The following is a 25,543-nucleotide window of genomic DNA, read 5'->3' as shown; positions in this document are numbered from 1 at the left end:
GGCAAGTCTGGAGATTCATGACTGTTAATGAAGAGGGAGGGATTATTGTTAATTAGCCAAAATCTGTAGAATACAAAAATACCAAAGAGCAGCATCTCAACAGTGTGATTTGCTGTTGAACAATGGCAGGAAGCTGGTGTGCTGTTCAATCTCTGGCACTTTCTGTGTGGTTTTGTGCTTTCTGTCATGCTGTTCCACAGTGGAGTAATCTGCCCCAGAACCCTCAAGCTCTGATGTTACAGCAAACTGACCAGCGGGTTCAACAAAAACAACAAGCTAGTCAACGGTTTTCTCAGCAAGTTCATCAACAAGCTAGTCAGTTTCCTCAGCAGGTTCAACAGCAAGCCAGTCAACAGGTTCCTCAACAGTTTCAGCCTAAGCAGCCAGTGGTGCAGGCAGAGCCTCTTGACAAATGTGCTGTAGCTGATTATGAGCAGATCCTATGTGGCCCACCTGGTATCAGTGGTGCTGAGTGTGAGGCTCTCAACTGCTGCTTTAACGGACAGCAGTGTTTCTATGGGAAGGCAGGTAAGAGTGAGTCATTGTAAAGGTGTTCATGTTAAACTCCTCCTCTGCAATAACCTTCTCTTGTACCTTGTTCCAGTGACTCTGCAGTGTATAAGAGATGGTCAGTTTGTGGTAGTGGTGGCTAGAGATGTTACGCTACCTCGACTGAGCCTGGATTCAGTCCATCTCCTAGGTGGAAATGACCCGACTTGCAGTCCTGTGGCCTCCACACCTTCCTTTGCTATTTACCAGTTCCCTGTCACTGCATGTGGCACAAGCATGATGGTGAGTAGCTGCTTGTGCTTCTGTTCTGCATGGCTTTGAATGGACTGGATGCCAACAGTTACTATTTGCAGGAGGACAGTGGATATGTGGTGTATGAAAACCGAATGACCTCCTCGTATGAAGTGGGTGTTGGACCACTTGGTTCCATCACAAGGGACAGCCATTTTGAGTAGGTTATTTTATTATATTTATGCTTTAGCCTAAGTTATTCCTTAACACATGCTACAAGCTGACTGTTTGTTGTATAGGCTTCTCTTCCAGTGTAGGTACTCTGCTACTTCTGTGGAAGCTCTAGTTGTGGAGGTCAACACCGTTCCTGCACCTCCACCAGTAGCGGCTCTTGGACCCCTCAGGGTGGAGCTTAGACTGGCAAATGGTCAATGTGTCACTAAAGGCTGTGCAGAAGGCAAGTGTCTGTCCCAAGTATGCATAAGTATTTTCTAAAGCTTTTGCAGCAGTTTCTAGTCAAACGCCAGTATTCTTCCTCAGGGGATGAGGCGTACACATCCTACTACGGTGATGCTGATTATCCAGTCACAAAAGTCCTGCGGGAGCCTGTATTTGTTGAGGTGCACATCTTGGAGAGGACCGACCCCAACATTGTCCTAATGCTGGGACGCTGCTGGGCAACATCAACCCCCAGTCCACTCAGTCTACCCCAGTGGGACCTTCTGGTCGATGGGTGAGTAAGGCCAGTCTTTATCCATCTAGTGTGCTGTAAGGCACTTCTGACTGCCTCTTTGCTTTTCAGATGCCCTTACCAGGATGACCGTTATCTGACCACATTGGTTCCAGTGGCTGGATCTTCTGGTCTTCAGTTCCCAACGCACTATAAGCGCTTCGTTGTGAAGATGTTCACATTTGTGGATCCAGCATCACTGGCTCCTCTACAGGAAACCGTATGCTCCGTAGCCTTACCTGCATCCTTAATATTAGTCACCTTTATAGTGTTTTTCTTTTCTGTGTCTTAACCCTTTCCCCCTCTGTTAGATCTTCATCCACTGTAGTACAGCAGTGTGCCATCCCTCTTCTGGCTCCTGTGAGCAAAGCTGCGCTAGGAAAAGTGAGTGCTTGTTGTAAACTGACTTCAGGAACTGAGAACTTGGTCTCACAATTCTTCCACTTTCTTTTCCAGGAAGAGATGTTGATGTCAAGACCATCTCTAGTGGGCAAACTGTGGTGTCTAGTGGAGAAGTTAACCTTGTCATGTGATTTCAGTAGTTTTATTAAACTTCTTAACTCAACTGTCTCTTGTGCTTGACTTGACCTAAACAAGCATAGCTTCTGACCTATTTGCTAAGCTCCAGTTGTTAACCTGGGCGTCTGTTCTCAATGGTCTCAAATTAAGGGTTTTGGTCTCTACCTGTGCCTTTATGGTCTGACTAAAATAACTGATTGCTTAATTAAATTATTAATTAAAACTGCTTTTTTTTTTAATAGGCACTGTCTTTATAAGTAAACCACATATTTTAGCTTTAAACAACTACTTTATCAACTGAAAAAGCATTAAAACTACATTTAGTGACAAAATAACAGTTTTTAATTATATGCAGGGTTTCTCATCACGTCACTTTACCACGTGACAGCAGCAAGCAGGCTCCTCAATGGTCAACACGCCGCAAATTGACGGCAAAGTTCAAATTTTTCAATTTGGGCGTTGAATTCGCTTCAAATGCGTGAATGCACAAAAAGCACCACTCGTGTGTATCGCGCAAGACGCTCAATTCGCTTCAAATTCGCAGTATTCGCCTGAACTGGATGCGCGAATACGGCGGAATCGCATCCATCTCGCTTCGCGAAACGTGTCTATCACGCCGCAGGCCCTCCAGACGTGCGTCAACGCCTTTCCATTGACTTAACATGGAAATCATTTGCTCCAGATGCTCTATTTGCATTCGGTGTGAACGTACCTTAATTGTTACATCTCAGCATTCTGAATTTTTTTTTTTCTTTCTCGCAACTGCATGAAATTCACAATTCTGACTCTTTCTCAGTCAGCATTATGATGTGCAATTGTGGGATTAAAAAGTTGCAATTGTGCTTTATTGTAGTGGTGGAAACGGGCTTCTGTGTCTACAGAATTTCATATGCCTTGTGCAAATGACACATGATATTTTTGTAGGTGGTGTTATTGAGCCATCTTACCACACCTAGTTCTGAAATGCAGATTTCCACTTTCTGCGTGTGCAGAGTTTCATGAGTTTGAGCATGTTTAGGCCCTCAAATTCCAATAGGATCCTTACACTGTCAGTGCCTGTGCATTTTTTTTTAAACAGTAATACCATATTGCTATAGCCTGATGTCATAATTCTAGTCAGAATGTCTGATACTCACTCTGAACTGTATGCTCCGCAGCCCTACCTGAATCCTTGTTATTAGTCATTTTTATAGGGTTTTTCTTTTCTGTGTCAACCACTGTGAGACATAATCTGAAAAAATAAAATCCAGTAGTCACAATATGATTACAGTAATCACATTTTATATATATATATATATATATATATTTGTATGATACAAATAAGTATTTGAACACCTGTCTATCTGCTAGAATTCTGACCCTCAAAGACCTGTTAGTCTGCCTTTAAAATGCCCACCTCCACTCCGTTTATTATCCTAAATTAGATGCACCTGTTTGAGCTTGTTAGCGGCATAAAGACATCTGTCCATCCCATACAATCAGTAAGAATCTTTAATAACATTGACTATGAGTTTAATGTCTCGGGGAATAATTAACTCAAAAGGGATTCAATATTCAATATTCATGAATTTATGAATAAAATTTGCTAGTCGTTCATTACGTTATTTAAATTTTCCGATAAGGAAAATGTTTAATTAAATACAAGTAACCCTTTACGGAATTGCTTGAAATTATTTTACTAAGTTTGTCCTGCAAATTAGTTATAGACTTTCAAATCAATTCTCAATAAGGGATTACTGCTTTACGAGCACATAAGAATCATTAACTTTACTGATCAGGACAAAATCAATATTTCAAATGGTCGTACAGTTTACTTTACTAAAATAGTAGCATAAGGCAGCTGTAGGTAACGTTAGGATCGTAAATTTCATTGACTTTGTGTATGTGGAAGAGTAACAGATTCAATTCAAAAATATATTTTGGAAGTTAAACACAGACTAAAGATAACACTACAATTCACACAGAAAGTATATACTAAATATGCATAAAGAGAGTAGAAATATAGATAGTAAACGAAAAGAATATGGTACATAAACGAAGAGAATGGAAGGAAACAGAAATAAAGGGAGAGAGAGAGAGAGAGAGAGAGAGAGAGAGAGAGAGAGAGAGAGAGAGAGAGAGAGAGAGAGAGAGTTCACTTCAGTTCGTTACACAGAGCCCTCACGCAGTTAAACTTGTCCCAAACGGGAATAACACGACCTTTTTAACAGCAGCTTGGATTGTAGAAATAAGAATACTTGCTTTGGTTTTGGCTTCTCGCGTGTGTGCGTGTATTCTGAGTTCAAATGTCCTGCGTGTCCGGTGGTTCTTTCCGAGGTCGGTTTTGTGTGGTGGGTCTCTTGGAAGTGTGCTGAATTCTCCTCTCTGAAGAATGCCCTCGGGGGCTGGAAAGTTGGTGGCAGATTGCCAACGTCCGTGGCGACGCAATGCAAAAGGGGAAAAGTGAGGGTCACATTGGCATTTGTAGATCAGGTAGAGCGACGCCCATTTCCTGGATGGTCCAATCGATCAGAGCGTTTTCGACGCAAAACAAAGTTCTTTGTTCAGCTTAGTTCCTCCTCTTGGCTCTTATAAAAGTCACTACGGAGCCTGCTTGTTGTCTCCCAAGGGAGATCAAAGAGTGGTCTTCAGACATTGTGGTGCCATTTTCGGTCCTCAATCGTATTAACATGATCTGATAACGCGCCTCACGAGAGGCGAGAGCCATCTGGCCGTTTGCCAGATGAACAGACATTGTCATTGTGGCTACAAATCCATCTACTAATATGGCCAAGACCAAAGAAATGTCAAAAGACACTAGAGACAAATTTGTACACCTCCACAAGGCTGGAAAGGCCTACGGGGAAATTGCCAAGCAGCTTGGTGAAAAAAGGTCCACTGTTGGAGCAATCATTAGAAAATGGCAGAAGCTAAACATGACTGTCAATCTCCCTCGGACTGGGGCTCCATGCAAGATCTACCCAGAACTACATGGGATGAGCTGATCAATGACCTGACAAGAGCTGGGACCACTGTTTCCAAGGTTACTGCTGGTAATACACTGACGTTATGGTTTGAAATCATGTATGGCACAGAAGGTTCCCCTGCTTAAACCAGCACATGTCCAGGCCACAGGTATGTTAAGTATGCCAATTACCATTTGGACGAGTCATTGGAGAAAGTCATGTGGTTAGATGAGACCAAAATAGAACTTTTTGGTCATAATTCCACTAAATGTGTTTGGAGGAAAAAGAATGATGAGTATCGCCCTAAGAACACCATCCCTACTGTGAAGCATGGGGGGTGGTGGTAGCATCATGCTTTGGGGGTGTTTGTCTGCACATGGGACAGGGTGACTGCACTGTATTAAGGAGAGGATGACCGGGGCCAAGTATTGTGAGATTTTGGGGAACAACCTCCTTCCCTCAGTTAGAGCACCCATATGAAAAAAACCTATATGGTTCATATATAGCGACCATATATGTTCCTTACTTAAATCAGTCAGAATTATCTTATATGTTTAATGTAAGTCCCATATATGTCATACACAAAATCAGACCGTTTATGGCCCATTTCATACTAAAAAGCACACAGAAAACTTTTGGGTCATGTATGAATCCTGCAAAAATCTTATATGAGTTTTACATGTAAACTGTATGCAATGGTATATGGTATTAGTAGAAAATACATGATATTCATATACAAATCATATAAAGTTCTTATACTGAATCATATGCTAGTCATATTAAAGTCATATAGGATTTATTTATATTTTGTGTCATTTGTTTATATGCTTTTTATACAGATTTCATATTTTTTTAATAGGGAAATGGTGTGTTAGCTCTTCAAGTTTATATAATATACATATAAACAACATATAATAATCATACATGATTTCAGTCAATATTACAACATCTCTGCATATACTAACCATATATGATTTCAATCAATGATATACACACATTTGTGATGGAAACACTTTTATTTCAACACAAAATGAAATAATCAAATTATACTCCACATGAGTAATTTACAATTCCAACTTGATAGCAAACTGAACTTTGCTCAGGAAAAAAACAAAACCCCAAAAACAACAACAAAATACATTGAACACAGTGTAATGGCCATCAATCAAAGATAATTAACGGATTAGTTCACCCCAAAATAAAAATTGACTGATAATTTACTCACCCCCATCTCATCCAAGATGTTCATGTCTTTATTTCTTCAGTGGAAAAGAAATTAAGTTTCTTGAAGAAAACATTCCAGGATCGTTCATCATATAACGCTTTTCAGTTACAACCAAAATGTTGAAGGTCCAAATCAATGCCGTTTCAAAGGGCTTCATAGCCTCTGCGTGATCCCAGATGAGGAATAGGGTCTTATCTAGTCAAACGATCAGTCATTAAAAAAAATTAATATACTTTCCAACCTTAATTGTTCAACTTGCTCAGCTCTGCGAGGTGCCAAGGATGACGTAATCACGTGTCAATGGTCCCATAGACGTAGGCAGAAGTCCCGCCCTCGTGTTTACAAAGCGCTCATGTGAAGACTAATAAACGCCCTTTAGCAAAAACACTCAATTTTCAATTTCAAAATCATCCAGTATCGTTGTTTTATATTATTTTTATTGGCTAGAGGGCATTTGTATTAGTCTTCACATGAGTGCTTTGTAAACACGAAGGTGGAACTGCATTGATTTGGACCTTCAGTATTTTGGTTGCAACTAAAAACCATTATATGATGAAAAATCCTGGAATATTTTCTTCAAAAAACTGAATTTCTTTTCGACTGAAGAAAGACATGAACATCTTGGATGACATGGGGGTGAGTAAATTATCAGGACATGTTAAAAAATCTTTTAATAAAGGCCTTCTGAAGAGAAGCTATGCATTTTTTATTAGAAAAATATCCATATTTTTGACTTTAGACTAAAACATCTATCTTCTGGCAGTCAACTGTGCGGGTCTACTTACGCCAAGAGTGACCTCTGACCTGAAGCATGATGTATTGATGAATGCGTATATGCAAAGAATAGAGGAAAACAAAACACTGGTCACGAATTTGAATTTAAAGAGGATTCGATAAAAGAGAAGCGCTTGATTTTGTTGCCCAGAGAGACGTTGAAGCTTACGCTACTCCTACATCGCATCACTCAGGTCACTCTCTGGTCGCAAGTCGTCTGCCATGAGCTGGTTATTTTAGTCAATAAGGTTATAAATATGGATATCTATATCAGTATCTATATCAATTACTATATTAACTTATTTCACATAGTAATTATAGTACACATATTAAAGCTTTATTTGTTGTGTTCTGAAAATAAATGAACGTCTTGTGGGTTTGGAACAACATGAGGGTCATTTTAACAACATGCATTTTTGGGTGAACTAAACGTTAAAAATTGACAAAGTTTAATAAATACTGTAATAATGTATTGCTCATTGTTAGTTCATGTTAGTTAATACATTACAATAAAGTCTCATTTGTTAACATTAGTTCAAGTCTTACAACTCAGAGTACATAAACTTCTTCAACACTTCCCATTCAGAACTGAACCAGTCCTCATGGGATGAAACAGTCTATGGCTGAACCTGTTCTTCTTGCATGGTCTTCAAATGTTTTCATGAAGATCTTTCTGTGGAAGAAAAAGAAAATCTTCTTGACCACACCATTTACATACAGGAATATTAGAAACACGTTTCAATATAATGTTTTTTTCAGTATAACAATATATTCTTATACAGTTACTTACTTTCTATTACAAAATTGTAATATTGTACATCATTTAGATTCATATATGTTGCAGTTACATGAATGCAAATGATAGAAGTTTATATTTTAGCTATATTTTAACTACATTAGAGCCATTTGCAAACTCAAGGTCACTAAAACATTAACTCTTTTAAAGTGAATTGGCACAAAATAGACTATTAATGACAAAAGGAACATACCGGTAAACAAATCACATTACATTTATTCTAACTTTTGCTTTTTGTCAGTGTCACACAGCTTTCACTGTGTCACACAATCGTTGTATAACGTTATCTATGCAAACCATGAGCTTTAGGGTTTAACTTAGTTATCAAATGACATAGTTAAACAACTAGAATAGTTGTTTTTGACATTTGATCATTTAGCAGACGTTTTTATTCAAAGGGACTAACAAATGATGAGACCAATCATATAGTTTAATTACTTTAATACAAATATAAGCATTTTTCACTTGTTTTTGCACATTAAATACGAATATTTTTGCACGTGCGCGCAGCATAATTAGGCTTAACGTTACCTGTACGTTACCTAACACTACGGCTGTGGCACCGACATGATAACAGAAACGAACAATTTACAAATCTTTTAGCAAAACTTGCCATTAAATAAGTTAACATTTGCATTGAGAACGACATGACAAACACAAATCTTACCTGGAGCTCGACACTTCGCGGTCCCGCTGGGAGGCAATCATATCACGGAGACAACAAGAACCCGCGATTGATTTCCTCCTGGCCGCGGCGCGTTGACGCATGCGCAGTTTGCGATGACAGAACTAAGGCTATTTTTGTTACAGAAATCTTCATCGTCTAAGCCTAACGCTTAGAGTGAGTGTTTAATTATTATTTTTTTAAATATTCCTGATATTGCTGTTAACAAATAGTTTGTATGGGTAGAACATTACGAAACAAATATATGGGAATATACTGCAATTATATGCAAAATAGCCTATATTAAAGGAAATATAAAGGAATAAAGGAAAGTTCAACTAAAGCCTTTTTTAATATAGCTACTGCAATGTATGCATATTGACTATATTTATAAAATATGGCTATATTTTAACACATACAATATTTAGTAATTAAGATATAAATAGTATTACATGTAATATCCATTAAGTTGTATTATTTATTGTGTAGCCTTACTGTATATTGAATTTCCCATATTAATGTGAATGCATACATGTACACACATAAACACTTTTACAGAATGAGTTACAACAAATTTCTACTTCCCATCATGCTTTACTTCTGATTTAAAGGAGGTTATATATATATATATATATATATATATATATATATATATATATATATATATATATATATATATATATATATAACCCTTTGTAATTGTTAACATTTTCATAAGTAACTGTAATATAATAGCACTTTCTCAGTAACTGTAACGGACTACAGTTCCTTTTATTTTGTAATATATATATTATTTTGTTCAATATATTTTTGGGTATATCATCACATGCACATCAAATAAAATGACATACATTATGATATATAAGTAAATATATTGTCACATATTTTTCTAATTGAAAGCAGCAATTCCTCATGTATTATAAAATATTGTAATATATTTATCCTGTATATTTTTAATATGCAGTTAAATAATTTAATATATTTATTATTCACATATATAAGGAAATATTTTCTTTGCATTAGGGTTACCCATTTTTATTCGTTTTACTTGCTAATTAATTTACTAAAGTAAAATCTCACTGATTTGCAGGGGTTGTATTTAACACAATCCAGCATATATATTTTTTACAGTGTAGGACATATATGATTGAAAATACATGAATATTGTACAATTTGTATATGTGGTTTTTGCAGCATATATGATCCTTATAGTTTTCTGTTGGAACATATAAGAATCACATATGTTTTTAGCAAGACTTTTCCATATGGGCAGTGAAGATGGGTCGAGACTGGGTGTTCCAACATAACAATGACCCAAAGCACGCAGCCAAGATAAGCAAGGAGTGGCTCTGTAAGAAGCATATCAAGGTTCTGGCATGGCCTAGCCAGTCTCCAGACCTAAACACAATAGAGAATCTTTGGAGGGAGCTCAAACTCTGTGTTTCTCATCTCAGCGACAGGCCAGAAACCTGACTGATCTAGAGAAGATCTGTGTGGAGGAGTGGGCCACAATCCCTCCTGCAGTGTGTGCAAACCTGTTGAAAAACTACAGGAAACGTTTGACCTCTGTAACTGCAAACAAGGGTTACTGTACCAAATATTAACATTGATTTTCTCAGGTGTTCAAATACTTATTTGCAGCTGTATCATACAAATAAATTGTTTTTAAAAAATCATTGTGATTTCTGCATTTAAAAAAAAAAAATTGGTTATGTCTCTCACAGTGGGCATGCACCCACAATGACAAGTGGGAGAACTAATAGCAGGGTGCTCAAATACATATTTTCTTCACTCTATCTATCTATCTATCTATCTATCTATCTATCTATCTATCTATCTATCTATCTATCTATCTATATAAAAGAAAAAAGTTCTGCTCAGACGATGTGTTGAGAACAAGCTGCGAGAACTCCCAAACCAGGGCTGCAAGAACAAAATGACATCATGTCAGTATGTCAGCCTTCAGACATGCACTTGCAAACTTTCATAAGCACTTCCACTCAGTGTTTCACTTCGTGAAGTGGACGAGGGAAGTTTGTATGGACAGACACTCACGATTGCCCTGAGAAGAAGTGCTTAGGGAGTTTTGTGAGTGTGTTGCTAAATTTGCCAAATTAAGATATTGTAAAAGTAGTATTGCTAGTTACTATTTAAGCATGTCTACAAGCAAAGCGGAATGTGCCAAACATCTACTTTGGGCAAGCTCCAGTACCAAACCTGGGGGGTATTTCAGAAAGCAGGTTATGTGACATACCTGGGTATGTTTAGGAGTAAGTTAGCGGATAATCTCAGCTTTTGATTCCATTAACGGAGGTAACTTTCAGGGTAAGTAACCATGGAAACTCAATCTCTGAACATAAACTGCTCCGGAGCAGATTATTTTCCAGGGTTAGTTTGCTTAAAAGGTACAGCTAAAGCCAAGGAATCAGAGGAAAAAAAGGAATTTTTTTTCTTTCCTTACGGTTCAAAAGTTATTAGCATAAACATGAGTTAAACTTTGGACAGTTAGTGGCGCTAGAGGGAATGGTTTAGAGACTCCAAATTTGGTCTGTTTACTATTGGTACTGACCTCTATCAGTGTACCAAATTTCACAACTTTCCCGCAAACGGTTCTATGGGCTGCCATAGACTTCCATGGCGGAATAATAATAAGAAGAAGAAATCTAACGGTTTCAATAGGTGCCTCCGCACCTTCGGTGCTTGGCTCCTAATTACATTTGTATAATTTTGAGAACCAATAAGAAATTTCTTGTAGAGTAAGCTCCCATTTGGGCAAGTCTGGAGAATCATGACTGTTAATGAAGAGGGAGGGATTATTGTTAATTAGCCAAAATCTGTAGAATACAAAAATACCAAAGGGCAGCATCTCAACAGTGCAATTTGCTGTTGAACAATGGCAGGAAGCTGGTGTGCTGTTCAATCTCTGGCACTTTCTGTGTGGTTTTGTGCTTTCTGTCATGCTGTTCCACAGTGGAGTAATCTGCCCCAGAACCCCCAAGCTCTGATGTTACAGCAAACTGACCAGCGGGTTCAACAACAACAAGCTAGTCAACGGTTTTCTCAGCAGGTTCAACAGCAAGCCAATCAACAGTTTCCTCAGCAGTTTCAGCCTAAGCAGCCAGTGGTGCAGGCAGAGCCCCTTGACAAATGTGCTGTAGCTGATTATGAGCAGATCCAATGTGGCCCACCTGGTATCAGTGGTGCTGAGTGTGAGGCTATCAACTGCTGCTTTAACGGACAGCAGTGTTTCTATGGGAAGGCAGGTAAGAGTGAGTCATTGTAAAGGTGTTCGTGTTAAACTCCTCCTCTGCAATGACCTGCTCTTGTACCTTGTTCCAGTGACTCTGCAGTGTATAAGAGATGGTCAGTTTGTGGTAGTGGTTGCTAGAGATGTTACGCTACCTCGACTGAGCCTGGATTCAGTCCATCTCCTAGGTGGAAACGACCCAACTTGCAGTCCTGTGGCCTCCACACCTTCCTTTGCTATATACCAGTTCCCTGTCACTGCATGTGGCACAAGCATGATGGTGAGTAGCTGCTTGTGAGTCTGTTCTGCATGGCTTTGAATGGACTGGATACCAACAGTTACTATTTGCAGGAGGACAGTGGATATGTGGTGTATGAAAACCGAATGACCTCCTCGTATGAAGTGGGTGTCGGACCACTTGGTTCCATCACAAGGGACAGCCATTTTGAGTAGGCTATCATTTTTTTTTTTTTTTAAATGCTCTACCATAAGTTATTCCTTAAAACATGCAACAAACTCACTGTTTGTTGTCTAGGCTTCTCTTCCAGTGTAGGTACTCTGCTACTTCTGTGGAAGCTCTGGTTGTGGAGGTCAACACCGTTCCCGCACCTCCACCAGTAGCGGCTCCTGGACCCCTCAGGGTGGAGCTTAGACTGGCAAATGGTCAATGTGTCACCAAAGGCTGTGCAGAAGGCAAGTGTCTGTTACAATTATGCAAAAGTATTTTCTAAAACTCTTGCAGTAGTTTCTGGTCAAACACCAGTATTCTTCCTCAGGGGATGAGGCGTACACATCCTACTACGGTGACGCTGATTATCCAGTCACAAAAGTCCTGCGGGAGCCTGTGTTTGTTGAGGTGCGCATTTTGGAGAGGACCGACCCCAACATTGTCCTAATGCTGGGACGCTGCTGGGCGACATCAACCCCCAGTCCACTCAGTCTACCCCAGTGGGACCTTCTGGTCGATGGGTGAGTAAGGCAAGTCTTTATCCATCTAGTGTGCTGTAAGGCACTTCTGACTGCCTCTTTGCTTTTCAGATGCCCTTACCAGGATGACCGTTATCTGACCACATTGGTTCCAGTGGCTGGAACTTCTGGTCTTCAGTTCCCAACGCACTACAAGCGCTTTGTTGTGAAGATGTTCACATTTGTCGATCCAGCATCACTGGCTCCTCTACAGGAAACCGTATGCTCCGCAGCCTTACCTGAATCCTTAATATTAGTCATCTTTATAGGGTTTTTCTTTTCTGTGTCTTAACCCTTTCCCCCTCTGTTAGATCTTCATCCACTGTAGTACAGAAGTGTGCCATCCCTCTTCTGGCTCCTGTGAGCAAAGCTGTGCTAGGAAAAGTGAGTGCTTGTTGTAAACTGACTTCAGGACCCGTGAGAACTTGGTCTCACAATTCTTCCATTTCTTTTGCAGGAAGAGCTGTTGATGTCAAGACCATCTCTAGTGGGCAAACTGTGGTGTCTAGTGGAGAAGTTAACCTGGTCATGTGACTTCAGTAGTTTTATTAAACTTCTTAACTCAACTGTCTCTTGTGCTTGACTTGACCTAAACAAGCATAGCTTCTGACCTATTTGCTAAGCTCCAGTTGCTAACCTCGGCCTCTGTTCTCAATGGTACCAAATTAGGGGTTTTGGTCTCTACCTGTGGCTCTATGGCTGGACTAACAACTGATTGCTTGATTATCTGCCCCCCCCATGTCATCCTTTTCTTTATTTGACCCCCAATGTTTATTGAACATTCGACTGGTCCTCTAATAAAAGCTGGTTTAATCTCTTAACCAGCGTCTCCTACCTGGGTTGCTGTCTAAAGCCCCATTCGCACGGGACTAGTATTATGTAGGGACCTCTGGTGATTTGTTGTAATTGCAGAGACTGTCTGTGATCTTAAGGCCGTGTGACTCGTTAATGGAGATGAGTCTGACTACCGCAGAGAAGTGCAGGGGCTGGTGAAATGGTGCAAAAGCTTTGACTTGATACTTAACACCTCAAAAACCAAGGAACTGGTAGTGGATTTTAGAAGGACCCCTAGTCCCTTCCCTACGCTCTCTATCTTAATGGGGTGGAGGTGGAGAGGGTCACTTCTTTCCAGTTCCTTGGGACCACAATACAGGAATCCTTATCATGGGAGCTCAACGCTAATATTAAGATCTGTAAAGCTCACCAGCGACTTCACTTTCTGCAGCAGCTCAAAAAATGTAAAGTCAGCCAAATTGCCATGACCCACTTTTATAGGTCAACTATTGAAAGCGTGCTCACTTTTTCCATGCTTGTCTGGTTCGGTCACACAACCGCTCAGGACAAAACTAAGTTGGAAAGAGTAGTACGCAGAGCATCAAAATTTATAGGCTGTAGCCTTCCATCACTTTCTTCACTTTTCTCCACCAGAATAATTAGAAAGGCAAAAAAAATCATAGCGGATGACTCTCACCCTGCTCGACACCTCTTTAATCTCCTCCCATCAGGAAGAAGATATAGAAGCATTAAGACTTCTACTTCACGTTTCAGAGACAGTACTTATCCTCTGGCTATTAGACATCTGAATTTGCACTGACAGCTAGCTGCACTATCAACTAGATGCACTGTGCACTTTATTTTTCTTGTCCAGGGGTATTGTCTTTTCAATGTCTGTGGGGTTTTGGTCTAAGGTCATACTGTTTGCTGGGTATTGTTGGGGAACATTGTCTGTTTTTGTACTTAAGATGTCTGTCCTTTATGTCTTTTTACGTCTGAGAGTTGTACCAAGACAAATTCCTATCAACTTGTTGACATGGCAATAAATTAATGAATTGAATTGAATTGAATACCTGGGTATGTTTAGGAGTAAATTAGCGGATAATCTCAGTTTTTGATTCCCTCAATCTCAATCTCTGAACATAAACTGCTCCGGAACAGATTATTTTCCAGGGTTAGTTTGCTTAAAAGGTATTTAGATGTGTTTTATAATAATTAATATAGTTATAACCAAATTTCTTTCAGTTGTTTCATAATATTTCACAATATTATATATTAATTTTAAAGAATTATATTGTGGTCTCAGCTGAAGTGCACATCGAGGGTGCAAAGCAGCTGCAAAGGGGGCGCTCACGTCCCTATGTCGGCCCACCATGCTGTAAGTCCACAAGACTGAAAGTGCACATGAAGCGTGCCATTTGAGACAGGGCCTTAGTTTCGGTTTACATGTTGAATCATTAATTCATTGCTGTGTTGGGAATGTCTTGTTTGTTAACTGGGAACATACTCTGAGTTGTCTGAACTAACTCCGGGACTCGGTTTTGGAACCAGCATACCTCGAGAAAGCAAGGTTTGGGTTAATCAACTGAGAGTTCAAGGTATATGTGGTGGTAAGTTAACCTTGCTTTCTGGCATACACCCCTGTGGCCTGTTGCACAAAACTGGTTTCAGTTGTTACCCAGGTAAGTTTGAGATAAGTTTGAGCAAACTCTGTTTTTTTGGGCTCAAGAAGGTGGATTGGTTTTTATCAGTGTTCATCACCATGGTAGCTGGTTTTTTTCTGGGTTAGAGATCGCAAACCCAAAATGGACCAATCAGCTGCAAGTAAAGATGCAATAAAGCCACACCCCCTGCATCTCTCGTTACAAAATAAAGCAGTTTATAATGAAAAAAAAAACATTTTAAATAAAATTGTGCATCTTTTGGTGCTAATTATTTATTATATTTATATTATATGAATTATAATCACTTTGAATACATGTAATATGTTCATATAAATATTATATTAATTGTCAAGTAGCCAAAAATGTATAGAAATATAATACATGCATTCATAATTATTTTAAACAACGTATTCATTTGAGCTCTTTGTGAACCTATAATTATTAGGCATATTTCTTTGATTCACATCATGCATTGATATAGTCAGATATTCTTTCAGCTGCCTTCTCAAACTGTCGCTGTAGCAGCAGTGTTTTTTCCTGCCTTGTAAATGCATTTAATTTTTATAATGGTTTTCAAAACAATCTGTCAAGCTTCAGAAGAGAAGTGAATCAAGCGGACACTGCGATTGGCTGTTTGCCACACTTTCAGGTGCACACGCTTCAGAGTTAATTGCTAACTCTGGATTAAACCTGAGTTGACGGAGAAAGTTTATACCAAAATTTGAGAAACGGTTGAACTTGATCTAAACCAGGTTGGATTTTTCTGGATTTGTCAACTCTAAACTTACTCTGAAACTAAGAGTTTGTTCAGCTGGCTTAATGCAACAGGCCTTTGTGTGTCAACATTTTATCTATGTTCAATATGACATATCTAACTGATTGGAATCAATAGGCTTGTTTGAGATGCGCCTTGCCTCGCCTGAAATAAAGGTGAGACTAGGCGGCTGCAGTGAGGGGAGGAAGAAAAAAGTTCAGGCAAGCCGGACAGTTCTCTCCTCTCGTAGTGGATCAGACACCTGCGAGATCAGTTGCGGATATCGCGGGATTCACACTCGTGCGCTCTGTTGCTGATAAACTGGATGTAATTTAATTTCTGTTGCTTTTATATGAAAATAAATATTATGAACAAGACACCCAAAGTTTTTGTTATTTATTTCCTTTAGAAAGGCCTGTTTATCAAGCATTTTTATTTTAATTACACACATGTTTTTATATATTTTATAAATATGACAACAATCACATAACCAACAGAGAGATCGCACTCTCCGAGAGTTTGAGAATATTCACACATAATTTATACACATTAAAACATTATATCAGAGTTTTAAAATCAAATATTTAAAAAAAGAACCATACATCACGGTTGTTTAAACCAATAAGCATTAAGCTGTGTCGTCAGCAAGTCATTTCCCATCGTGCTTTTGGTCAACGCAGTCGGTGGAGAGCAACTGCGCTCGACTGCAGATTCTGACACATCCGCCTCGCCATCGCGAGAGATTTTTGACATAGGTCAGCATGACATCAGAGCAAGGCGGACCGCCCTCGGACACATTTCTAAAGCTGGGCATACACTGTGCGATTTTTATGCGTTTTCAGCAAGGTTACCTACTCACACTGTACGAGTAGATCGCATGCGATGTAAAGCCAAAGCTCGCGATTGATGTGCTCTCACTGTGCGGCCCGACCGTCGAGCGCGTTTTGACTGCTCACACTGTACGGGTGAAAAATGCGCAATAAAACCCCCGTGGCAACGATAGACCATGGTGTATTATAGAGAGGTAAATGCATCAGCTATTGATATCAAGAGGATTTAGAATTTATGTATAAAATTATTATTATTATTAGAGTAGGCCTACTTTAATTATTAAATTGATATTACATTAATTTGCCCCCTCCCCCCAACAATAATGCATAATCGACACACTGCATAATAAAATAATAGATAGATTACTCCTCACTAAAAACATTTAGCTCGATTAAACAAGGAATTATAGGTCTATAATTATATGATTATAATGTCAGAACACTGCAATAATAATGTCTGTCTCAATGAAAAGTAAGAGCAGATTTATCTAAAAACAACTTGTTTAACACAAAATGGGCCTACTTCTCTTCTATTTTTTTTCTCACAATATGGACCAAAATAGAAATATTAAGAAAATAAATAAGAAAGAAAAGGCAATAGGCTACGTTATCAGTATGTTGAATTACATTTATCTCTCGTTGTCTGAGAATGTGCGCCGAAAGCTTGTCAGATTTTGCTTTCACTTTCTGTAGTGAATAATTGTTTGAGACTGCGTTTAAACTGCGCATTGCGTGATATCCACTGACTCGCGTTCATGAAGAAAAAGAAAACATTGCAACATGACATTGTGTCAAGATGGACAACGGTTCCCACTTTCCGTCGTAATAAGATTAAGTAGGCCTAGGCTAAATATTAATTAATATTAAAAAAAATAAAAATAAAATGTGAAAGTAAAACAAGTAAATTAATGATCAACTAGCTAAATGAATAAGATGACATGCCAGAAATTCATCCGACCATCCGATTCCTGATCGTGAGAGGTTTGTCGCCCCTCATTTCCCCCTGTACACGGCACGAACACCTCGCGACAAACGACGCACGATAAACCTGAAAATCGGCCCGACCCAAAAAAGAGTCGCACGAGTCAGAATTCGGCTCGAAATCGGACAAAAATCGCACAGTGTATGCCCGGCTTAACCGGCATGCATCTCGCGCTGATCACCGGTGATCGGTTTTGCGCAGATTTTGCTCATCTCAAACAAGCCTAAGAACCATTACATGTGTATAATTTTGAGAACCAATAAGAAATTTCTTGTAGAGTAAGCTCCCATTTGGGCAAGTCTGGAGAATCATGACTGTTAATGAAGAGGGAGGGATTATTGTTAATTAGCCAAAATCTGTAGAATACAAAAATACCAAAGGGCAGCATCTCAACAGTGTGATTTGCTGTTGAACAATGGCAGGAAGCTGGTGTGCTGTTCAATCTCTGGCACTTTCTGTGTGGTTTTGTGCTTTCTGTCATGCTGTTCCACAGTGGAGTAATCTGCCCCAGAACCCTCAAGCTCTGATGTTACAGCAAACTGACCAGCGGGTTCAACAACAACAAGCTAGTCAACGGTTTTCTCAGCAGGTTCAACAGCAAGGCAATCAACAGTTTCCTCAGCAGTTTCAGCCTAAGCAGCCAGTGGTGCAGGCAGAGCCCCTTGACAAATGTGCTGTAGCTGATTATGAGCAGATTCAATGTGGCCCACCTGGTATCAGTGGTGCTGAGTGTGAGGCTATCAACTGCTGCTTTAACGGACAGCAGTGTTTCTATGGGAAGGCAGGTAAGAGTGAGTCAGTGTACAGGTGTTCGTGGTAAACTGCTCCTCTGCAATAACCTGCTCTTGTACCTTGTTCCAGTGACTCTGCAGTGTATAAGAGATGGTCAGTTTGTGGTAGTGGTTGCTAGAGATGTTACGCTACCTCGACTGAGCCTGGATTCAGTCCATCTCCTAGGTGGAAACGACCCAACTTGCAGTCCTGTGGCCTCCACACCTTCCTTTGCTATATACCAGTTCCCTGTCACTGCATGTGGCACAAGCATGATGGTGAGTAGCTGCTTGTGATTCTGTTCTGCATGGCTTTGAATGGACTGGATACCAACAGTTACTATTTGCAGGAGGACAGTGGATATGTGGTGTATGAAAACCGAATGACCTCCTCGTATGAAGTGGGTGTCGGACCACTTGGTTCCATCACAAGGGACAGCCATTTTGAGTAGGCTATCATTATTATTATTATAATATATATATATATATATATATATATATATATATATATATATATATATATATATATATATATATATATATATATATATATATATATATATATATATATATATATATATATATATATATATATATATATATATATTTTTTTTTTTTTTTTTTTTTTTTTTTTTTTTTTTAAATGCTCTACCATAAGTTATTCCTTAAAACATGCTACAAACTCGCTGTTTGTTGTCTAGGCTTCTCTTCCAGTGTAGGTACTCTGCTACTTCTGTGGAAGCTCTGGTTGTGGAGGTCAACACCGTTCCTGCACCTCCACCAGTAGCGGCACCTGGACCCCTCAGGGTGGAGCTTAGACTGGCAAATGGTCAATGTGTCACCAAAGGCTGTGCAGAAGGCAAGTGTCTGTTTCAATCATGTGTAAGTATTTTCTAAAACTCTTGCAGTAGTTTCTGGTCAAACGCCAGTATTCTTCCTCAGGGGATGAGGCGTACACATCCTACTACGGTGATGCTGATTATCCAGTCACAAAAGTCCTGCGGGAGCCTGTGTTTGTTGAGGTGCGCATTTTGGAGAGGACCGACCCCAACATTGTCCTAATGCTGGGACGCTGCTGGGCAACATCAACCCCCAGTCCACTCAGTCTACCCCAGTGGGACCTTCTGGTCGATGGGTTAGTAAGGCCAGTCTTTATCCATCTAGTGAGCTGTAAGGCACTTCTGACTGCCTCTCTGCTTTTCAGATGCCCTTACCAGGATGACCGTTATCTGACCACATTGGTTCCAGTGACTGGATCTTCTGGTCTTCAGTTCCCAACGCACTACAAGCGCTTTGTTGTGAAGATGTTCACATTTGTGGATCCAGCATCACTGGCTCCTCTACAGGAAACCGTATGCTCCGCAGCCTTACCTGAATCCTTAATATTAGTCATCTTTATAGTGTTTTTCTTTTGTGTCTTAACCCTTTCCCCCTCTGTTAGATCTTCATCCACTGTAGTACAGCAGTGTGCCATCCCTCTTCTGGCTCCTGTGAGCAAAGCTGTGCTAGGAAAAGTGAGTGCTTGTTGTAAACTGACTTCAGGAACTGAGAACTTGGTCTCACAATTCTTCCACTTTCTTTTCCAGGAAGAGAAGTTGATGTCAAGACCATCTCTAGTGGGCAAACTGTGGTGTCTAGTGGAGAAGTTAACCTGGTCATGTGACTTCAGTAGTTTTATTAAACTTCTTAACTCAACTGTCTCTTGTGCTTGACTTGACCTAAACAAGCATAGCTTCTGACCTATTTGCTAAGCTCCAGTTGTTAACCTGGGCGCCTGTTCTCAATGGTCTCAAATTAAGGGTTTTGGTCTCTACCTGTGGCTCTATGGCTGGACTAACAACAGGGATTGCTTGATTATTTCCCCCCCCCCCACACACACACACCATGTCATCCTGCATTCTCCTTTTTTTCCTCCTTTGAACATTCGACTGGTTCTCAAATAAAAGCTGGTTTAATCTCTTAACCAGTGTCTCCTACTTGGGTTGCTGTCTAAAGCCCCATTCGCACGGGACTAGTATCTACACTGTAAAAATTTGTGTTGGTTGCCTTAATTTAGTTTATTGAAATTAAAAATTTGAGTTGATACAATGAAGGAAATTTAAAACATAGAAACTCAAAATATTTTTGTATCTGAACCACATAATTTTTGATAAATCAAACCTAGCACTGTTTAGCATGCATCATTAGAACTAAAACACACACAATTACCCAATATGCTTACAAAATCTTTAAATAATATTTTAATAAAGGTTGTCGACTCAAATTGTCATTGTATTAACACAATTTTAATTTCAATTAACTCAATTTTAAGGCAACCAGGTTACTTTTTTTTTCCCTACATTTTTTACATTGTAGAAACTCAATGTTTGCATCTGAACCACATAAGTGATAAATCATGAAAGCACAATTTGGCAAGTTTCACTGCGTCATCAGAAATAACACACACATTATTACCCAATATTCTTACAAAATCTTATCTTTTAATAAAGGTTGTCGACTCTCAAATGTTCATTCTATTAACTAAATTTTAATTTCATTGAACTCAATTTTAAGGCAACCAGGTAACTTTTTTTTTTGTAAATTTTATTTAGGCAGTTTTTTTATAAACACAAGTGCACATAGTACAAACTAAAAAGGCAGTGATTCAGACAATGAAGGCACAAAAAGAACAAACCAAACAAAAAAAGAAAAACAGATACAGCCAGCACTTATACATTGTATAGAAGGAAAAGGTATAATTATTCACGTCAATACCCTTGACAGATTTCCCAGAGAGTCCACTCGCTAAGAAAGAGTCAGGAAGGCCTGAGCCAGTACGTTGCACTTAAGTCCCAGATTGCGGTCTATCCTTCCTGATGTGTTCTATAAGTGGGCCCCAGATCTCCTTAAACTTATGTTGAGAGTTAGACATAGAAAACCGAACTTCTTCAAGGTGTAAACAGGAAACCATATCATTAAGCCATCTCTTAAAACAGGGAGGGGAAACTGACTTCCATTCCTTTAGGATAACCCGTTTTGCAATGGTCATACAAAACAAGAGGGCTTGTTGTAAAGTGGATGGAAGAGCCAAAGAACCATTGGAGCAGCCCAGTATCGCTAAAAGACAGTCCGGGGCCAGTTGTATCTTATAGACAGCACTATACAAGCTAAAAATGTCAACCCAAAATCTAGTAAGCTTAGGACAGAACCAGAAAAGATGCCCAAGAGTTCCATTAGCTGATTTACATTTATCACATATGGGGGACACAGCAGGGAAGAATTTATTCAGTCTAGTCTTGGAGTAGTGCAGCCTATGAACTACTTTAAACTGGATAAGCTGAAGTCGAGCATTAATGGAGCATGCTTTTATCCTGTTTAACCCTATCGCCCATAGCTCATCAGATATAGCTTCGCCGGTGTCCTTGATCCACACCTCTTTAATATGATGAGAGGGGGTTGCCACTGCAAAGAGATTAAAAGTCCGAGAAATCAAATGTTTGGAGGTCAGAGGGCTGTTCATTATATCAAAAAAGTCATGGTGCGTGGGGGTCACATCTAGGCGAGAAAAAGCATTCTTGACAAAATTCCTAATTTGCAGAAAACGAAAAAATTGATTCGTAGGGAGTTTAAACTTAGCCTGGAGCTGTGCAAAAGATGCAAAATTATTGTCAATGTAAAAATCTCTAATAGAAGCTAACCCTTTATCAGACCATTGCGTAAAGACGGCATCCATCAGCCCAGGCTTGAAACAGGGGTTCTGACATATGGGGGCATGAATTTAATTTACTGGAAGGTTCAAATTGACCTTGATTTTCTTTAAAATTTTAATAGAGTTGCAGAGCAAGAAATTATTGCGTAACGATTGAATTTTAATATCAGGTTTAGAGAAAAGAATGGATGGCAAGGAGGCACCAGTAAGTGATACAGCATTAGAAAGCTCAATCTCAGGCCATCTAGGGCCAGGTCCGTTCATCTCTGCACCCCCAGGCGTTGATCTTTTCCAGAAAACCCATGCTCTGGCATTACAAGCCCAGTAGTAGTGTCGAAAGACAGGCAAGCCCAAACCCCCCTCTTCGGTGGGCTTCTGTAAGTGGGCCTTTGAAATACGGGGGGGCTTAGAAGCCCAGACGAAAGGCATTATAATAGAATCTAGCGTTTTGAAAAAGGAAGTAGTGAGGAAAATGGGCACATTCTGAAATAAATAAGTAAATTTAGGAAGTACAACCATTTTAACAATATTGACACGGCCAATCATTGAGAGGAGGAGAAGTTTCCATTTATCTATCATACATTTAAGTCTGCCAATCAGATCCATATAATTAAGTTTAAAGAGAAGTTTTGGATTTTGGGGGATTTTAACCCCCAGATAGGAAAAGTGGTCATGTGAGACTCGGAAGGGCAGATTGTTTAGAAAACTGGAGTCAAGATCATTAGACAGAGGCATAAAAATAGATTTCTGCCAGTTTATAGTAAACCCAGAAAATCACCCAAAGCCATCTATCAAGTTAAGAAGAGGTGAGAGAGAGGATTTTACATCTGAAAGGGTCAGAATTACATCATCTGCGTATAGGCCGATGGTGCACTCGGATGTGCCGCACTTTATACTGGAGATTTTGGGGTTGGCTCTAATGGCTATGGCCAGCGGCTCAAGAGCTAAGGCAAAAAGTATTAGAGAGAGGCAGCAACCTTGCCTGGTGCCGCGGTGCAGCAGGAAAGGGGGGGGGGATCTTTCGTGGTTGGTTAGAACAGAGGATTGGGGAGAGACATAAAGCATTTTTAATAGATACATAAATTTCGGCCCAAAACCAAATTTGTCAAGCGCATTAAACATGTATTTCCACTCCACCTGGTCGAAGGCCTGCTGGGCATCTAATGAAATTACGGCAGAGTTGGGCAATTTAGTGGAATACATTAAGTTAAGCAAACACCTCGTGTTTGAAAAGGAAAATCTATTGGGGATGAAACCTGATTGATCAGCATGGATTAAAGTGCCAATATATTTGTTTAATCGGATGGACAGGACTTTTGCTATAATTTTTTGGTCTGAGTTGAGCAGAGATAGGGGGCGAGACGACGAGACATTTGTTTCATCTCTGTCCTTTTTTAAGAGGACACAAATATGGGCGTCGTAAAGAGTTTGAGGGAAAGTACCCTTTTTCAGTGAACATTTGACCATCCGAAGCAGAAGGGGGGCGATAACATCAATGTGCGTCTTATAAAATTCTATCCCAAATCCATCCGGACCGCATGCTTTGCCACCGGGGAAAGAAAGAATGGCATTTCTAATCTCCTCCAGTGTAAAATCAGAGTCCAGTTCTAGTCTTGTGGACTCAGAGAGGACTGGAATGTCTAAAGTATGGAGAAAATGATCAATGTCTGCATCTGTGGCAGTAGATCTGGAGAGATATAGCTGGCTGTAAAAACTAAAAAATCTGTCATTAATCTGCTTGTGATCAGTTAATAGCTGACCGGTGGAGGAGTACATTTTATGTATGGCCCTATCAGAAATGACGCCCTTCAGTTGTCTAGAGAGCAGTTTATCGGCCTTGTTGCCCAGCTCAAAGTACTTCTACTTTCCCAGCTGCTTTCAATAACGATACTCAGGTGAAGACTAGAGGTGAAGCATTGATTGACTGATAGACAACTACTCTGTAAGTGTTTGTAACTTCTCATTTGATTGTTTGTTCATTTGTTGTTGGATAAGTGTGTCTGTGTAGTGCAGTGGTGTGTATAAGTAGTTTTGGTGTATTCTTGCGGTGTGTGTGGGACTTAGCATTTGTTGAGTTAGCATTTGTTTGGTCATTGCCACGTTGGGAGTGAGTTTGTTGGGGGCGTGGCCAGCGAGGTATTAAAAGCCTTGTGTGTTTGTTAGCAGTTGGCTAGAGGTGAAGCATTGATTGACTGATAGACAACTACTCTGTAAGTGTTTGTAACTTTTCTCATTTGATTGTTTGTTCATTTGTTGTTGGATAAGTGTGTCTGTGTAGTGCAGTGGTGTGTATTAGTAGTTTTGGTGTATTCTTGCGGTGTGTGTGGGAGTTAGCATTTGTTGAGTTGGCATTTGTTTGGTCATTGCCACGTTGGGAGTGAGTTTGTTGGGGGCGTTCCCAGCTGCTTTCAATAACGATACTCAGGTGAGTATAAATAGCGTGATAGTCCACGGCAGCGGAAGCGGCAGTGTGAAGCCCTCCGAGTGTAAAGACTTCAACTCTTCCCTGTGCAAGACCAACGAGTGTAAAGACTTCAACTCTTCCCTGTGCAAGACCAACGAGTGTAAAGACTTCAACTCTTCCCTGTGCAAGACCAACGAGTGTAAAGACTTCAACTCTTCCCTGTGCAAGACCAACGAGTGTAAAGACTTCAACTCTTCCCTGTGCAAGACCAACGAGTGTAAAGACTTCAACTCTTCCCTGTGCAACTCCTCTCGAGCAAGGACCCCGACAAGGCACTTGAGTATCATCTTCCTTTTCATTATTTGTGTTCGGTTCTTTTCTAATTCCTATCTGGCCTTTTCTCTGATCTGTATTCACCATGTGCTTTCAAATCTCAACTATAACTACTGTACTAGCACTCGTAATTCATGCTCTGTACGCCCAAGACGCCGCAATCCTAATAATTTGCGCTATATCCTAACATCCTCTGCTACTTTACTCTCTATTCCAATTGGTCTCTGGAATTCCCAGTCTGCTGTAAACAAAGCAGACTTTATTTCATCTATTGGGACTCATTCTCAGCTCAGCCTCATGGCCCTAACTGAGACCTGGATCAAACCAGAGGACACTGCCACTCCTGCAGCCCTCTCAACCAATTTAACTTTTTCACACACTCCTCTGCCTATTGGGAGGGGTGGGGGTACTGGTTTGCTTATCTCAAATGATTGGAAATTTGATCCATTACCATCTCTACCAGCCAGTTCATTTGAATCGCACTCAATCAGTATTACTCACCCTGTTAAAATCCACGTGGTAGTGGTCTATCGTCCTCCAGGTCACCTCGGTAACTTTGTGGAGGAGTTGGATGTGTTACTTTCTAGCTTCCCTGAGGATGGCACTCCACTGATTCTGCTTAGTGACTTCAACATCCATCTTGATAAACACCTAGCTGCAGACTTCAGCACTCTACTGACTTCATTTGACCTTAAGTTAGTATCTACTACGGCTACTCACAGATCAGGTAACCAATT

At 39.9% G+C, this 25,543-nt stretch overlaps 3 protein-coding genes across 5 annotated transcripts in view; 2 read left to right on the top strand and 1 right to left on the bottom strand.

The window, feature by feature from the left end:
• The window catches only part of LOC137077457 (zona pellucida sperm-binding protein 4-like), a 90,924-nt gene that overhangs the window by 56,207 nt on the left and 9,174 nt on the right, over positions 1-25,543 (bottom strand). The gene's annotated exons all lie outside the window — the stretch shown is intronic.
• Positions 98-13,173, top strand: LOC137077312 (zona pellucida sperm-binding protein 4-like). Of its 3 annotated transcripts, none has more exons than XM_067445230.1 (8): positions 98-528; positions 605-792; positions 864-961; positions 1,041-1,198; positions 1,282-1,474; positions 1,544-1,691; positions 1,783-1,855; positions 13,065-13,173. In XM_067445230.1, the coding sequence occupies exons 1-8, from the start codon at positions 123-125 to the stop codon at positions 13,139-13,141; spliced, it is 1,341 nt and encodes a 446-aa protein (XP_067301331.1). In that variant the 5' UTR covers positions 98-122; the 3' UTR covers positions 13,142-13,173. The 3 variants fall into 3 exon arrangements, with proteins under 3 accessions (XP_067301331.1, XP_067301330.1, XP_067301332.1); XM_067445229.1 differs by lacking the exon at positions 13,065-13,173 and adding an exon at positions 1,928-2,036; XM_067445231.1 differs by lacking the exons at positions 98-528; positions 605-792; positions 864-961; ... (2 more) ...; positions 1,544-1,691; positions 1,783-1,855 and adding exons at positions 11,267-11,657; positions 11,734-11,921; positions 11,993-12,090; ... (2 more) ...; positions 12,680-12,827; positions 12,919-12,991.
• LOC137077425 (zona pellucida sperm-binding protein 4-like) lies at positions 17,982-20,076 on the top strand. Its single transcript, XM_067445240.1, has 8 exons — positions 17,982-18,396; positions 18,473-18,660; positions 18,732-18,829; positions 19,083-19,240; positions 19,324-19,516; positions 19,586-19,733; positions 19,823-19,895; positions 19,968-20,076. Exons 1-8 carry the CDS (start codon positions 18,027-18,029, stop codon positions 20,042-20,044), a joined length of 1,305 nt encoding a protein of 434 aa, XP_067301341.1. The 5' UTR covers positions 17,982-18,026; the 3' UTR covers positions 20,045-20,076.

This window comes from Pseudorasbora parva, chromosome 1 (genome assembly GCF_024679245.1).
Source record: "Pseudorasbora parva isolate DD20220531a chromosome 1, ASM2467924v1, whole genome shotgun sequence".
Lineage (NCBI taxonomy): Eukaryota > Metazoa > Chordata > Actinopteri > Cypriniformes > Gobionidae > Pseudorasbora > Pseudorasbora parva.
The sequence above is the reverse complement of the archived record's forward strand: the minus strand, read 5'-3'. Positions and strand labels throughout refer to the sequence as shown.